The sequence below is a fragment of the Nerophis lumbriciformis genome, linkage group LG33 (genome assembly GCF_033978685.3).
Source record: "Nerophis lumbriciformis linkage group LG33, RoL_Nlum_v2.1, whole genome shotgun sequence".
NCBI classification, from domain to species: Eukaryota; Metazoa; Chordata; class Actinopteri; order Syngnathiformes; family Syngnathidae; genus Nerophis; species Nerophis lumbriciformis.
In genome coordinates this window covers 3,049,449-3,067,087 of record NC_084580.2, presented here as the reverse complement: position 1 = coordinate 3,067,087, position 17,639 = coordinate 3,049,449, and the positions used below count along the sequence as shown (strand labels likewise).

Genomic DNA, 17,639 nt, shown 5'->3' with positions numbered 1-17,639 from the left:
GGAACTATTACAATTTGATGTTATCACTCTCCTTGTAATGTTTTTTTCTCATATTATGACAATTTTTTGGTAATAATGGTTTGTCTTTTTTCCAGACAAGCTTTTTCTTGTATTTGGTTGTACTTTTTCTGGTAATGTTCTGGCTTTTTAGTTTTTTTCTCGTAATATTACAACTTTATTGTTGTAAATACGTTTTTCTTTCTGTTTTTTTGTTGAGATTTTTAGGTCTTAAGTCACTATTTTCTTATAACACTACAGTATATGAACTCGGTATGACACATTATTTGTGTAATATTATAACTTTTCTTCTACTATTCAGATTTTTTTTTCTATCTCGTTACACATTTATTTTATATTTTGTCTCTTTTTTTGAGTAGGATGACTTGTTCATGTTATCATCTGGTTGTATTCCATTTTCTCTCGCAATATTATCACTTTTTTTCTCACAATGTTAAAACGCTATTCCCATAATAACCTTTTTTCTTGTAATGTTCTGGTTTTATTCCACATCTTTATATACAGTACAGGCCAAAAGTTTGGACACACCTTCTCATTTCAATGTGTTTTCTTTACTTTCATGACTATTTACATTGTAGATTGTCACTGATCAACACTATGACACCTGTGAAGTGAAAACCATTTAAGGTGACTACCTCTTGAAGCTCATCGAGAGAATGCCAAGAGTGTGCAAAAGAGTAATCAGAGCAAAGGGTTGCTATTTTGAAGAAACTAGAATATAAAACATGTTTTCAGTTACTTCACCTTTTTTTTGTTAAGTACATAACCCCACATGTGTTAATTCATAGTTTTGATGTCTTCAGTAACAATCAACAATAGTCATGAAAATAAAGAAAACCCATTGAATAAGAAGGTGTGTCCAAACTTTCGGCCTGTACTGTATAACAACTTTATATTCTGAATATTTCAACCTAAATGATGTGGCTTTATTCAACTTTTTTTTTCTTGCAATGTCACATTTTTACATTAGTTTTTGAATTTAAAATATATTTTTCAAATAAACGCTTACCATTTTCACAAAATATTGGTGACAAAAATATCAACATTTGTATTTACATGTCACTCGTAGGGTTGTGGGCTGACTTCCATGGGTTCAGTTCCCACTCCGTTTTTAGTGTAAATGTTTATCTGCTTGCTGTGGCTTTCGACTGATGCAGGCTTTATTTACTCCTCCAGGAGTGTCCTAGCGGGCTGGTGGATGAGGAAACATTCAAGTCCATCTATTCTCAGTTCTTTCCCCAAGGAGGTCAGTTGTGGTTCTTCTGTCTCACAGCTTTAATAATGATCATAAATTATGTTGGAAACCGCATATTGAATATATAAAGGGACATATATCCAAATCCATTGCTATTCTTTATAAAGTAAGACACATGCTGAATAAAAAATGTCTACATATGTTATATTATTCTTTTATTTTTGCATATTTAACATAATTGGTACTTTATAGGAATATATATTGTGTTGAAGTTTGGGGAAAGATTTATAAAACAAACATAGACCCAATAATTAAACTTCAAAAAAGGGTAATTAGAATAATACACAAAGTGTGCTACTATGAACATACCAATCCATTATTTATAAGTTCTAATGTGTTAAAATGTTCAGATATTGTGTTTCTAAAAGCAATGGAAATTATGTTTCAAGTAAAGAACAACAGCCTTCCAGCTTGTATTCTTAGGTTATTTAAATTAAGAGGAGAAAACTATAATTTACGGGGATATTGATTTTTGAAATAGGTAAAGTGAGAACGAATATAAATACAAATGTATTTCAGTTTTAGGAGTTAAATGGTGGAACAAGCTCGGTGATGAGTTGAAGAGATGTAGTAAGCCTTGAAAGGTGAAATGATAGAAAATTATAAAATATAATAACAATTACTTTCATCCCATTGATTTTTTGAACGTTGAATTGGCCCTAGTGTGTGAATGTGAGTGTGAATGTTGTCTGTCTATCTGTGTTGGCCCTGGCATGAGGTGGCGACTTGTCCAGGGTGTACCCCGCCTTCCGCCACCCCCGCCACCCCAAAAGGGACAAGCGGTAGAAAAATGGATGGATGTGGGGTGTGGTCTCTCGCTGACTTGGGGTCTGGCTGTCCCCTGCTTTTCTCGTGCTGTCCTCTGCCGGGTGCGTCTGTCTGCGGCCTGCTGCTGGCCTTTGTGGGCGGTGCGGTGGGCCGGGCTCTGGGGTTCCTGTCGCTGGCCGGCTTGGCTGAGTGGGGGCGGTGGTCTCTGGTTCCCTGGGCACCACGCCTACTGTTTGTGGGTTGGGCTCTCGGGGGTGATGGGGCCGTGCTCTGGCTCCCACGCACTCTGGGAGTCGAATATATTGTACATACAAATTCACATATGCTCACATACATACATAGGTACCTACGCTCCCACATACATACACAAATACAGTACATATTTACATACTTAAAGTTCGTACACCCACACGCACATTCAATATACAAACATACACATACACATACTGTACATATACACTCACTGTACAAACACATATACACACTCTGTACATATACATTCACTGTACAAACACATATACACATTCTGTACATATACAAGTACATACACATACTTACACTCATGCACATAATCACGTTTCATCAAACATATATTAACGTTGTTGCCCTAGGGTAAACTGGGTGTAACACATGGCACACTGACAAAGCTTAACCTATTGTGACTATAACAATCTACAAGGTTAATGTAGGTTGCTTCTCTTTCTCCCCCTCCATTTTTCTGCATTCATTCGTATCTCAAGTTATCATTACGTATATGTATTGTTGCATTTGAACAACTGTATTGTTGATAATAAAGGTAAAGTATTGGTAGTGTTCTTTATCAATAGCGCTATTTCTATTGGTATTTGTATTGATCCATTTGTAGTGTAATAATGCTCATTGTCATTTCTGTCTTATTTTTTTATTTTTCGCTAACTGCTTATTTGCTATTACTTTTACCATCATATTTGTACATGTCGTATTTGCTGATGTTGCTCTATTGTTGTTGTTGTTGTTTGCTGTTGTTGTTTTTGTCTCTCTGTCTAATCCCCCTCTTGTCCCCACAATTTCCCCCTCTGTCTTCTTTTTTTTCTCTTTCTATCCCCTCTTGCTCTGGCCCGGCTGCACTAAATGATAATATAAATACATTTAATAAAGTCAAATACAAATAAGGCAACAAGAGAAGTATCCTACACTTCTCTTTTGTAAAGTACATCAACTATATGATTTGCCTGAGAAGCTGGACAGGACACAAAAAAAATAAATAAAAATTAAAAAAAATGGATGGATGGATGATGTTCCAGGCAATCTTATTTTCAGTGAAGGTATAGGAGGCAAATATAATCTTTGGCTTCAGCCTATTCCTTTTTCAATCATTCTTTTAATTTTAATTTTTTATTTTTGCGTGTAAATGTGTATGATTGTAAAATATGTATAATCTGTACTGTTCAACTGATCACACAAAATGGTTGATTATATGACCGAAATAAACTTATGTCATTCATTCATTCATAATAATGATCCGTCATCATAAACCTCTTTCTGTCCTCCTCACACAGACGCGACTACATACGCTCATTTCCTTTTCAACGCCTTCGACATTGACAGAAATGGCTCAATCCGTTTTGAGGACTTTGTGATTGGCTTGTCCGTGTTGCTCAGAGGTTCTGTCACTGAAAAGCTCAACTGGGCCTTCAACCTTTATGACATCAACAAAGATGGCTACATCACCAAAGAGGTATCATATTATATTTCATCAGTTGCAAGGAACCTATGTTAAATTTACTGGCTCATGTTTTGCCTGTAAAGTGGTTTGATTTACTTTCACATTTGATTATGCATCTTGTCTCTTCTGCAGGAGATGCTGGCTATAATGAAGTCCATCTATGACATGATGGGCCGGTACACTTACCCATGTGTGCGAGACGACGCCCCTTCTGAACATGTGGACAAGTTCTTCCAGGTTCTCAATGTAGCTTAATTGATACATTATTTTCCTGTATGGTGCTCTGTTCTGTCTTGTAAACCTTTGCTCCTGTATTCCTTTGCATAATGTGTTGCACAGAAAATGGACAAAAACCGAGATGGAGTCGTGACCATCGAAGAGTTCATCGAGACTTGCCAGAAGGTAACCGAGTATTATTTTGTAACAGTGTTTCGCAAAAAACACAGATGTCAACATAGATACTTGTAGTTTATGGATGAGTGATGAGTAGATCATGTACCACAGGGGTGGGCAATTAATTTTTACCGGGGGCCGCATAAGCAACCCGAGCACTGCTGGAGGGCCACATCGACAATATTTCAATTAAATTTTGCTCAATATTATTTTTGATATACCGTAAGATAAATACCCCCCGTGACCCCCAAAGGGAATAAGCGGTAGAAAATGGATGGATGGATGGATGGACGTAAGATAAATAATAATAATAATAATAATAATAATAATAATAATAATAATAATAATCATTTAATTTAACCTAACTTAACTTTATACAAAAGCAGATTGCTTTTGATGGTTTTATTTTTAACACTGTCTTACACAACACTTCCTGATGTATATTACAATGCAAAAATGTCCATTTCTGCACAGGGTTAATTTCTGTCACTTTATCCTGCAATATCCAACATTTTTCCCCATCAGATTTGGACAACCATCTGTTGTTAAAAATCGTTTTTAATCATATTTATTTTATATTGTTTTTTTTATATTGGTTTTATATGTAATTATTTTTTGTTTTTATTCAGTCATTGGTGGAGCTAAGGATAATATTTGAATATTGTTTTTAATATTGTTGTGCAGCACTTTGGAAACATTTTGTTGTTTAAATGTGCTATATAAATAAAGTGGATTGGATTGGATTGTCACACCTGCCAGCTTGTCCCATTTCAGTCCTAAAATGTCCAAACACGCATACCTATGTAAACAAGTCATTACCTGTGGTTGTCTCTTTAATTGACTGCATACGTTCACACGGAAGTAATACAAATAACGCTTTTCAAAACAAAAGCAGCACCGTTGTATTGCACACTCGACATAGATACTTTTTAAAATTTATTTTGTAATTTATGATTTGCCTTACGCGGGCCGGACAGGGACGCACAGGATGCAGAATGCCCAGGTCTGATGTACCATATCAACACAAATAGAAGATGTATTTCTACCCCAAAGAATACTGCCAAAAGGTTGGGTTGTCTTATAATTGGGGCAAAGAGATGTACAGTGTACATGCAAACCAGAAGGTGGTGCCAAACAAACACTCCCCAAGCAGTAGCTTTTCTTCCTGTCACTCCCACAAGTGACCTGTCGAGATGCATATAGACCCGATATATATTTACACATATCATATTTTGTATTGCAATTTACTGTGAGTTTCACTGATATTTAAAACATGATTTGAAAGAAATATATTTATTTTGTCTTTAAATTTGTCTTCTAAAACATTTAACAAAAACGTCTCCTAATTGAGAAAGACATGCTGTATTCAAGCTTGTTTTAGATTTGAATTAGGATGGTATTTTTTTCAAAACTTGGTTTGCAGGGAGGAACTAAATTGGGTCTTGGGCTGAAAAAGTTTGGGAATCCTAGCTCTAAAAAGTAATACAAAACTAAAAATAATACATTTGAAATGATAATTGTCATGATATGATGTATTACATTACATTATTAGTAAAATAAAATATATTTCTTTAAATAATCACATTACTGAAAATTAAAATCTTATAATGTTCTTCTTTAATATTGTACTTAAAACACTTGTATATGTGTCATGCTATTCTTTATCTTTTTTTCCCCAGGATGAGAACATCATGAATTCCATGCAGTTGTTTGAAAATGTGATATAACATATCAGGATGCCACTTGGAGATATTATTTTTTCATCCAGCACACACACGCAAATACTAGCATTACGCACTTAAAGTAAGTATTGTACACACACTCATATTTTTTCTATTCGTCACCATGCGTATTCTAGACTTACAGTGTATACCTTGCAAACACTTGTGGATTTAAAGGACTGCCATAGTCAGATGATGAGCTTCCTGCATTGAGCACACATCTTTTTTGTGTGTGTTTTGTGCCCTCAATAAATTGCACAACAGAACTTGAAGGATTGAACACACGGGCGCCAATCCCTAATGTCTGGCCTCACTCATTTTTTTTTTTTTGTGCACAGAGTCAGTCTTTTTGAGGACACTGACAAAAAGCATGCTTGTCATTGAAAATGTGATGTGGAACTAGCTTGCACTATAATTTAATGTCCATGGGCCTAGTGCACCACTGAGGGGGGGTTAGTGTGCAATGTATGTGAAGCTGTGTTGTCGCACTGGCTGATGGATCTGAATAATAAAAAATAAAAGAAAGTACAAAAAATATGTTAAGTGACAGCTTGCCACTGAGTCAAAGAAGATTATTCCTTAACTTTTGTGTTCTTTTGTATTTTGGGGAGATTATATTGAACATGGAGCTGAGCTAGTGAAGTAACTTTGCAATAGTGCGAAATACTTTAAATATAGTTGTTTTTTTATGCTGAATGAAGGCTTTGTGTTGGTTTTCTGATATTTTACTCGCATGCCGACTGTAAGGTGCCACAGTATGATGTACAATGCGGTGGGATCTGTGTGACGTGGGTTAATAAAGATGCTGTCGACTGCTGTGACCTGTGTTTCTACTTTTCATGACATTTCCCTCCAGCGCTCGGGCATTCTTCACACATAATGAGCTAATAAGTGGATTTAACACAAGACAAGTGTGACATTCACCAGCAGAGAGAAAGGGTAAAAGAGAATTTAAGTATAACACGTAAATGCACGGTGATGGATGTGTGTGGGTTCATTAGTTTGGATTTTCTTGGAGCCCAACATGTTTTACTGTGTTAAATCCCTGCGGAACAAACCAACCAAACAGATTTACGTGTGGCTGAAATGTCAGCTTTGTGTGGGCTTGCATAAATGCATCGATGGAATTACTGAGATAAGAAAGAATGAGGATGCGAATGACATGCACATTCAGATTCAAAGGCACACATTACTTATATTTATTATATTATATTTTTCTAAATCATAACTTTTCGCTTTAAAAAACAATTAATCAGACACATTTTAGACACAGTATTTAATGTAGTTACAGCATGGGAACATTAGTGTAGTTCTGCCTCTTAACCAGCAGACAGCAGCTTTCAGCATCTGGAATTATATGTCTGAGGAAGCCTCCCCTTAGAGAATGTGATATGTTGGGCTCAGTTTATCCTTTGACTGTAGGAACTAAATATATATTTATTTGACATCCAAAAGTACCTTAAATTAACTGAAATTAGTTTTGAACATTTTTATTTTTTTTCTCAAGCTGCCACGCCTCCCAAATAGACCGTCATTATTCACATCTTGTACATTACTTATTTCGTAATGTTCAGCCATTTTAATTAGTCCTGTCTGGTTGCAATTCTTATTTACATAAAATATATTCATCATTTGTGTACAGTTTCCAGGTGCATGCCATTTCTCATTTTTCATACTTTACTGCAGTGGTTCTGAAAGTTTTTTTCCCCAAGTACCACTTGAGAAAACACTTGGCTCTCCAAGTACCACTATAATGACCAACATTAAAATACAGTAGCATAGTAGGTCTTAGTATTAATTAAATACAAGGGAGAGGTTTTATTTAACAAGTATATTTAATATCTTTGGCCGCTGTGACATTACACACAGTTTGAACAGTAACACTGTGTTTGACAATTTAAAAATAAAACACTAACCGCTTTATCAAGTGATTCTTAGGCATACCATTAGATGGAGTACAGGTACCACAGTTTGAGAATACCTGCCTTATTGTATATACAGTAGTTAATGTACAGTGATATTCTGGATCTTACACTCAAAAAAATGCCTATTTTTGTGTGCTACGACAGTGCGCTTTGCTGCTGCTATCCATCTAACATTTCCAAATCACATCAAAATAATTGAATACAATACAGAATTTCAACAAAAACATGTCATTCTAAATGTGTTGGAATGTCTCACTTTATTGCTTTGAAAATACTGGGGTGTTGAGTTTAATATTTACATTTTCATGTGGAGATTTTGATTTATTAACATATTGCTGAACATAACTGTGTTATTGCCACAAGGATTTCACACATATTTACTAGTAGTACAGTACTGCACTGTACTGTCTGAAGGCACTGTTTACTGTTACTGTAGGAACTAAATATCTATTTATTTGACATTCAAAAATACCTTAAATTAACTGAAATTAGTTTTGAAAATGTTTTATTTATTTATTTTTTTCTCAAGCTGCCGCACCAGTGTGCTTTGTTGCTGCTATCCATGTAACATTTCCAAATCATATTAAAATAATTTAATACAATACAGCATAACAACAAATAAATGTTATTCTATCTTAATGTGTTTGAATGTCTCACTTTATTGCTTTGAAAATACTGGGGTGTTGAGTTTAATATTTACATTTTCGTGTGGAGATTTTGATTTATTAACATATTGCTGGACATAATTGTGTTGATGCCACAAGGATTTCACACATATTTACTAGTAGTACAGTACTGCACTGTACTGTCTGAAGGCACTGTTTACTGTTACTATAGGAACTAAATATCTATTTATTTGACATTCAAAAATACCTTAAATTAACTGAAATTAATTTTGAATAGGGATGTCCGATAATGGCTTTTTTGCCGATATCCAATATTCCGATGTTGTCCAACTCTTGATGACCGATACCGATATCAACCGATACCGATATATACAGTCGTGGAATTAACACATTATTATGCCTAATTTGGACAACCAGGTATGGTGACGATAAGTTCCTCTTTTTTTTTTTTAAATTATAAAATAAGATAAATAAATTAAAAACATTTTCTTGAATAAAAAAGAAAGTAAAACAATATAAAAACAGTTACATAGAAACTAGTAATTAATGAAAATGAGTAAAATTAACTGTTAAAGATTAGTACTATTAGTGGACCAGAGCACGCACAATTATGTGTGCTTACGGATTGTATCCCTTGCAGACTGTATTGATATATATCGATATATATCGATATATAATGTAGGAACCAGCATATTAATGGCAGAAAGAAACAACCCTTTTGTGTGAATGAGTGTGAATGAGTGTAAATGGGGGAGGGAGGTTTTTTGGGTTGGTGCACTAATTTTAAGTGTATCTTGTGTTTTTTATGTTGATTTAAGAAAAAAAAAAAAATTAAAATAAAAAAAACATACCGATATTTTTGGACATCTCTAGTTTTTAGCTTTTTTTTTTTTTTCTCAAGCTGCCACGCCAGTAGTGTGCTTTGCTGCTGCTATCCATGTAACATTTCCAAATCATATTAAAATAATTGAATACAATACAGGATAACAACAAAGAAATGTTATTATATCTTAATGTGTTTGAATGTCTCACTTTATTGCTTTGAAAATACTGGGGTGTTGAGTTTAATATTTACATTTTCGTGTGGAGATTTTGATTTATTAACATATTGCTGAACATAACTGTGTTGATGCCACAAGGATTTCACACATGTTTACTAGTAGTACAGTACTGCACTGTACTGTCTGAAGGCACTGTTTACTGTTGTCATGTAGGGCAACGCTAGAGGTCAGTATAGATCCTCAAAATACAAATCAATGTAATAATTTAGAAAATTAAATGAATACAATTTTTAAATTAGGATTACGATCCACTTTGTAAAATATTTGACTCAGACAGTAGTGGAAATAAGGACATTAGAACATTAGCTTGCGCGTAGTAGTTGCGTCATCAATGCGTCCACTCTGATTGGCTGGGCTGGTGCGGAGGCAGGTGACGAAGTCCCGTCGTGAATGCGCATGCGCGAAGCCTGACATCAGCCCCCGTGGCTTTATGAAAGACCAAATCCCTCCGCAGGCAGCGGTTTCTAAGCCTGTCTGTCGGCGAGAGGTGGACTTCCTTTCGACCCAACCGGTCTCGGGCACACGCTTTCCGTTTAGCCTCTCTCGTGTGAGCTTTCTTCAGGGTTGAAGTACAGGCTGTCTCGCCCCCTCCCTTGCGTCCTTCTTCGAGCTCTGTTATTCCGCACCGCTCCGCGACGCCAGCCAGCGGACGTAGCCGAGAAGGGAAGTCGAAGTGGGCTTCGTCCTTTTCACCAGGCAGGTAAGTGTGGAGGTATACGATTCATTTTAAAATGATCACAAGTCATTCTTACGTACACAATGTGTAAAGTACTGTATACCTTACTTCGCCGTTCTGCTCGAAAAATCGTACCCATGGTTGGTCTCTATGGGTCGGTGATACCGTGTGTGCTTGTATGTATGTGTGCCAATGTGTGTGAGTGGTGATGCTGTGTGACCGTGATAGGCCCAATCTGTCATTTTTGATCTAGAAATCCCTTTCGCTTCTCTCACATTTACCCCGAATTCCAATGTATTCACATTAATATATTAGAGCTAATTAATTATATTGACCCCTCCATCTACTTTTCTGTCAAGGTCCACTACCTGTACATGTATTTAGAGGGTTCTTATAAAATTAGGATGCAGTAGAAGATGGTGCTAAGCAGCCAACCACATAGCCACTGTCTGGGCCACCAGATTATTTGGAAATGAGGATTTATTGACGTCTGCTGATGGGTTTGCCCAGAGCAAGTAGATGTAGGATGAACGTCACATTGTAATTACAATATATTAAAGTTAAAGTGCCAATGATTGTCACACACACACTAGGTGCGGTGAAATCATCCTCTACATTTGACCCATTCCCACAGGGGACCAGTGAGCATCAGCGGTGGCTTCGCCCGGCAATCATTTTGGTGATTTAACCCCCAATTCCAACCCTTGATGCTGAGTGCCAAGCATGGGTCCCATTTGTATAGTCTTTGGTATGACTCGGCCTCACGACCTACCAATCTCAGGGCGGACACTCTAACCACAAGGCCACTGAGCAGCCTATATATGCCAATGATGAGGCTGCTGGTGCATGCACTTGATTCACTTAACCCCCAGTGCACCTGCAAGAAGATGATACAAAATAGTAACACGCATTCAGTGTGTTTTTTCTATCGAGTTGTTTTTTATCAGTTATTTATGAGCACCTCTTTATGGCTACTGTAGCTTTTGGCTTTTTATGTACCAGCAATTTAACAGTTGTAATAAAAAGAGGTCAACAGGTTTGTGGGCTAATGAGATCATTGTCAATTCTGTAGTGCTGAATTTTATAGCCACCACTAAACACGTAGATGCTGTGGATTCAATCCGTGAAGTTATCTATGTTAAAAGTCACTATTATACAAAGTTCATTTTAAATACTGTGACCAGTAATGTGTTCCTCGAGACAGTTAATGACCACCAAATGTATGAAAACTGTCTCCCTCCCTTAGGCCCCGTTTACGGGATAAGGTTATCCAGGGTAAATCATACCTAACCTTATCCGTGTCCACACACAACATTGCCATCGTTTAAGGCCCCCCTCCGTCCGCCGGGGCAACGCGACCTAGTACTCATGCGCGGAAAATGCGCACGTCATAGTCACCTCCAGTGTTGCTTTGTGTGCAAGTTCTTAAATGTAACTTATCTGAACAATATCCAGTGTTGTGGTATTTCAATTAACTGGAATCCAGTGTGCTGTGGGGCCCTATCGTAGTCAATCACACCTGAGCCATCATAAATTAATCAAATCTTTATTAGACATGTAAACAATGTGATAAAGAACATTTAACATTAATCTAGGGATCTAGATATCTGGTCAGGACACTCCTCACTCTTTTACCTTCACCTTCATTGTTCATTCCTTTTTGGTGACTTTATATACTCCGGACCGAGACGTCGTGTCCGCGACATACATGGCGGACAATGACTGATACAGTCTGCTTTGCCAGTCCAAATGCTTTTGCCGTTTTCCTCGACGGCCAGGTAATACAAAGCACACACTATCTTTTTTATCACATCCACGGGAGTTCGCATTCTCGTTGACTCTCCTTCGACAAATGGACAAAGTTTTTCGCTAAGTAGCATCACAGCTGACCCGGACATTGGAAAGTTCTCTTGCCGTCTAAGAAGTGTTGTATCCCAAATAGCTGCAATCGCTTTCCCTTAAGGTATTCATGAGTGATTTCCACAAGCGTCTGTACATGTAGAAGAAGGAGAAACACTGGTATGTCGGGGTGACTCGCCTTCATATTTCCAGTGGTTAGCTCCCGAGCTTTTATATGAAGCTGGATGTGGCGTGTTCTTTCTGACGTCACTTCCTGTGTTCGCGAGGTCTTTCTGGCGTCACTTCCTCTCCGAACTCACTTTGTAAACGATCACTGAGTCCATACAAAGCTAAGTGCTGGAGATTCAAGAATTACACGGCTGACTTACTCGTTTAAAAAATTGTCCGAGGAGGTTTAGTGTGGCTGAAACGGGGCATAGGCTAAATAATTATTCCTTTAAGAGGTTAAATGACTTAGTGTAGACATGGCCTTAATTGAAACCAACATTTATAGCCTTTGAATGACTTAAAACAGCCTCGTCGGATATTTTGGTTTCCCCCGTTGTAATTCTTAGTTGTTGGACCACTAATCAATCTAACTGTCAGATGTAGCCAACTCGTTGATTGATAGTCCAAAATATTAAGAATAGTAAAATTATTATTACATCACATCAGTGCACTTAACATAAGACAATAAATGTTTCACCAGTACAATTGCAACCACAGCCCGGTGTAAGAAACATCCATACATCTAAAAGGAGTGACGTCAGACGGCGTCTACGGACCTGTCAGCTAATTTTATCTTGCGTCTAAGCAACTTTACAGATTATTGTATTACTTAAATGTTTCACTCATTTGAGTGGATTATTATTAGCCTGTGGAATAATGGATGGCTAAGAAAAAGGTTGATGAAACAAGGTAGCGACGGTCTTGAGTTAAGTGGTGTTCACCTGAAACTGTATATTAGCGTGCGTGACTTTGAGGGACTTTTGAGGATGAATTGTGGTGTTACAAACTTTTGTGTGGTGTTGCTTCCTATTTGTCATTATTCCAAGCTGATTTGTGGAGGAGTTCAAGTTCCTTGGAGTCTTGTTCACGAGTGAGAGAAGAGTGGATCGTGAGATCGACAGGCGGATCGGTGCGGCATCTTCAGTAATGCGGACGCTGTATCGATCCGTTGTGGTGAAGAAGGAGCTAGGCCGGAAGGCAAAGCTCTCAATTTACCGGTCGATCTACGTTCCCATCCTCACCTATGATCATGAGCTTTGGGTTATGACCGAAAGGACAGGATCACGGGTACAAGCGACCGAAATGAGTTTCCTCCGCCAGGTGGTTCTCCCTTAGAGATAGGGTGAGAAGCTCTGTCATCCGGGGGGAGCTCAAAGTAAAGCCGCTGCTCCTCCACATCGAGAGGAGCCAGATGAGGTGGTTCGGGCATCTGGTCAGGATGCCACCCGATCGCCTCCCTCGGGAGGTGTTTAGGGCACATCCGACCGGTAGGAGGCCACGGTGAAGACCCAGGACACGTTGGGAAGACTATGTCTCCCGGCTGGCCTGGGAACGCCTCGGGATCCCCCGGTAGGAGCTGGACGAAGTGGCTGGGGAGAGGGAAGTCTGGGCTTCCCTGCTTAGGCTGCTGCCCCCGCGACCCGACCTCGGATAAGCGGAAGAAGATGGATGGATGGATGGATTTGTTATGTGTATGCAGCGGCAGCTGAACCGAATGTGACAGCGTGTCATAATTACGACGGTCAGATGTTAGTGTATAGTTAATTCCTATATGACATATTTCTGCTCAAACTCTTAATAGATCTGTCCTGATACAGCATCTACATGTACATATAAATGAACTGCAAAAAAACATATTTTTTTCTGTCCTCCGTCTTCACATTGGAATTGTCAAACTCCTTGTTGTTGGCCTACTGGCCAATCAAAAGTTGTTACAGGAAACGGCACGTTTGTGTGTGCTGCAGGCGACGCAGTCAGTGGAAGGTTGCAGCTAAGGATGTATAGTGTGTACCGGTATTTTTTGGTACCTGTTCCTTATTGGGTCGGTCCAAGAAGACCGTTAAGATTCTGGACTAATGATACAGATATTGATATTATTTTTCATCTCATCAATATGACACGCTATCATATTCACTTCAAGTACTACGCACGGGTAGATCGTAATCCGCTTGGAATAATCACAAATAAGGAAGAAACCCCACACAAAAGTTTGTAACAAAACAATATTTTCTCCTAGTCCTCAAAGGCACACACACTAGTAAGAGTTAGTGTCAGTTTGAAGTGAACGCCACTTAACGTATGACCGCCACTACGGCGTGCTTCCTCAACCCGACCGTCCTCCATGTGATCCAGTAACCCACAGGCAAATATTAATCTACTCAAAAATGTGAACATTTTAAATACTATAAATTCCAGACTATAAAGCCTGGCGTATACTCTCGCGTCACTTAGCTTGCGTCGGCGACGCCGTTGCTCCCCCTCCACCTGCGTAGCCTACATGCAATTACCAAAAATCCTAGGTTCGCGTCGCCGGCGATACAGAACGCAGAGCTGTGATTGGTCAGTTTTTCCCAGGGATGGTCCCTGAACACAGGCGAGCAGACTTTGTGCTTGAAATGCACAAGTTATTGTATGAAATGAAACAACAGTGATTAAACATTTGCATGACAGCTGATATTGTGTACTAAATATCTCGGTGCGCTCTAAAAATAATTACTGTATGTCTCGTTTTTCAGCGTATTGTGTTGTTGCGCCCAGAAGTCAAAGTACAACACTCCTTTCAACTTTTATTGCCAATCTTGTGCTAACAAGTGTGAAGTGAAGTGAATTATATTTATATAGCGCATTTCTGTAGTGACTCAAAGCGCTTCACATAGTGAAACCCATTATCTAAGTTACATTTAAACCAGTGTGGGTGGCACTGGGAGCAGGTGGGTAAAGTATCATGCCCAAGGACACAACGGCCCCACAACAGGTTCAATTCAGCCACATGATCTTTCTCATGCGCACATGTCTTTTTCTCTCACACAACACTTCTCATTCTCCGTCAATATTTTTTCAGGCATGGTATACTTAGAAACATTTGTGAATTTTGAACATAACCATACAGATTAACACCAGCACCTAGTTAACTTACAACAGTTATTTAACAGTTTTGCTTATTTACAATTACATGTTAGCTCCCTCTTGTCCCATGTACCGAATGGCCAAATAGCATTGCAGATAACGTCCTCTGCCGCGAGTCGTTCAGAAGTTGCACAGTCCATCTTCAGGAAAGTAATTTCCTCTGGTTTATAAGTAAAACATCCATTAAAAGGAAACTGATGATTGTAAATGATTAGTTCCAGTCTAGACGACAACGTTGATGTTGTGGTTCAGTGATTGACGTCACACGGCACAGGATGAAAACACACAGTATCTAGGCAACAACAGCTGCATTTGCTCCTTCTGGAGACACTGCCCCTTAAAGTTTTGGAAGAGAATTACAAGTCTGGCACCACCTCCCACGGGAGAACTATAATTTAAACCAAACCAAACAAGACGCGGTCGGGGGAACGCGAGCTAATATTCCAGCCTTAAGCCGCTACGTTTTCTGAGGCTTTGAACCCTGCGGCTTATAAAATGGTGCGGCTAATTTATGGATTTTTCTTCGCTGAAGGCCGGCTGTAAGGTAAATAGCGTAAAAAAAAAAACAAGCAGACACACTGAATAGGTGTTATTGTTTGTGCTATGGCGCCATCTTTGGACAAGTTTATTCACTGCAGGTGCTGCAGTTGCTGCATTGCCCTTCTGTTTAGACTGAGCTATGAACCTCCTGGAAGTACAGTTGCCGTTCGGTCTTCTAGTACAGTGTTTTTCAACCACTGTGCCGCGGCACACTAGTGTGCCGTGAGATACAGTCTGGTGTGCCGTGGGAGATGATCTAATTTCACCTATTTGAGGTAAAACATATTTTTTGCAAACCAGTAATTATAGTCTGCAAATGATGTGTTGTTGTTGAGTGTCGGTGCTGTCTAGAGCTCGGCAGAGTAACCGTGTAATAGTCTTCCATATCAGTAGGTGAGGGCTGGTAGCAAATTGCTGTGTAGCTGTCGGAAACAGTGGGAGGCAGCGTGCAGGTAAAAAGGTATTTAATACTTAAACCAAAAATAAACAAAAGGTAAGTGCCCCTAAGAAAAGGCATTGAAGCTTAGGGAAGGCTATGCAAAACGAAACTAAAACTGAACTGGCTACAAAGTAAACAAAAACAGAATGCTGGACGACAGCAAAGACTTACTGTGGAGCAAAGATGGCATCCACAACGGACATCCGAACTGGACATGACAATCGACAATGTCCCCATAAAGAAGGATAAAAACAAAGTAGATGCGGAAAATATCGCTCAAAAGGAAGACATGAAACTGCTACAGGAAAATACCAAAAAAACAGAAGAAGCCACCAAAATAGGAGCGCAAGACAAGAACTAAAACACTACACACAGGAAAACAGCAAAAAACTCCAAATAAGTCGCGGCGTGATGTGACAGTTTGTGACAGTACACCTACTTTGAGACAAGAGCTATTTTGATACATGCTTGGTTATGGTTTAAAGTCATATCCAACAATTGTGACAACGACTTTTTACTGTCAACTGAGTTTCGTTTTTTAATGATTTCTGCTGGTGGTGTGCCTCCGCAGTTTTTCAACGCAAAAAATGTGCCTTGGCTCAAAAAAGGTTGAAAAACACTGTTCTGGTAGTCAAGAGCAGGTCTACTTGTATGGATTCTTCATGTATCACTCCAAGCAATGTTTGTAAGTTTAACAGTATAACAAACAACATTTACTTACTAAACTGTCCCATGTGTGATGTCTGTAGGAGTGTTTTTATGCATTTTTGTACGTGCTATGGTAAGGTAATGATGCTAGCGTTGTTAGCATTAGCTACTATGCTAACACGTTTACGAGTGTCTGTTAGTATTATTAACTTACAATTGCATCCTTTTTGTACAGATTCAGTTTTGTAAATGCACAAAAATGTCACAGCGTACTTGTTGAGTCTGTTAAGCTAATTGAATAGCTAGTTTCGCAGCAAGTGGGTTGATGACGATGATTTCTGTTTTGTTTGGTCAGCCGTTTTACTGCCGTGTTACCGTCACAAAACATATTTACAAAATATTTCTGTATAAATAACTAATATCACAACGTATCAATCTATATTATAGTCCCGTGCAGCTAATATCTGGAAAAATATATTTTTCTTCTATTAGTGTGTGCGGTTTATATCCCGGTGTACTCTATAGTCCTGAAAATAATCACTGGGTCATTTTATTTTTATAATACACACACGACACTGACTTCCGGTCCATCTCTCAAATAGGTGTGAAACATAAACACAAATTAGAGTTCTTATTGTTACAAATTGCACACCCACCTAGCATGATAACTGATAGATTTATATTATATGTTGTATATGAGATATCATGTTAAAGGTCTGTGAATGAACAAATACCATGTATGAATAATATTTTATTTTATTATTTATTATTTTATTACTAATATTTTAAATGTTATAGAGACAAGCGGTAGAACAATGTGTAATTGTAATGAATAAAAACAGTGAAAATCTATGTGGTCGTTAGAAGATGATGACATAACTGCATTGTGC

General features: G+C 38.2%; 2 protein-coding genes across 5 annotated transcripts in view; both read left to right on the top strand.

Annotated features, from left to right (window-relative positions):
• The window catches only part of kcnip3b (Kv channel interacting protein 3b, calsenilin), a 168,405-nt gene extending 161,724 nt beyond the window's left edge, over positions 1 to 6,681 (top strand). For all 3 annotated transcript variants that reach the window (XM_061928190.1, XM_061928191.1, XM_061928192.2), the window contains 5 exons: positions 1,195 to 1,264; positions 3,580 to 3,758; positions 3,879 to 3,983; positions 4,086 to 4,148; positions 5,819 to 6,681. In XM_061928190.1, the coding sequence (XP_061784174.1) occupies positions 1,195 to 1,264; positions 3,580 to 3,758; positions 3,879 to 3,983; positions 4,086 to 4,148; positions 5,819 to 5,866 (465 nt within the window). In that variant the 3' untranslated portion in view covers positions 5,867 to 6,681. The remainder of the gene's footprint in view (positions 1 to 1,194; positions 1,265 to 3,579; positions 3,759 to 3,878; positions 3,984 to 4,085; positions 4,149 to 5,818) is intronic.
• Positions 6,682 to 9,900: 3,219 nt separating this feature from the next.
• The window catches only part of slc23a2 (solute carrier family 23 member 2), a 126,147-nt gene continuing 118,408 nt past the window's right edge, over positions 9,901 to 17,639 (top strand). For both annotated transcript variants that reach the window (XM_061928321.1, XM_061928320.1), the window contains exon 1: positions 9,901 to 10,172. The gene's annotated coding sequence lies outside the window, so the exon portion shown is untranslated. The remainder of the gene's footprint in view (positions 10,173 to 17,639) is intronic.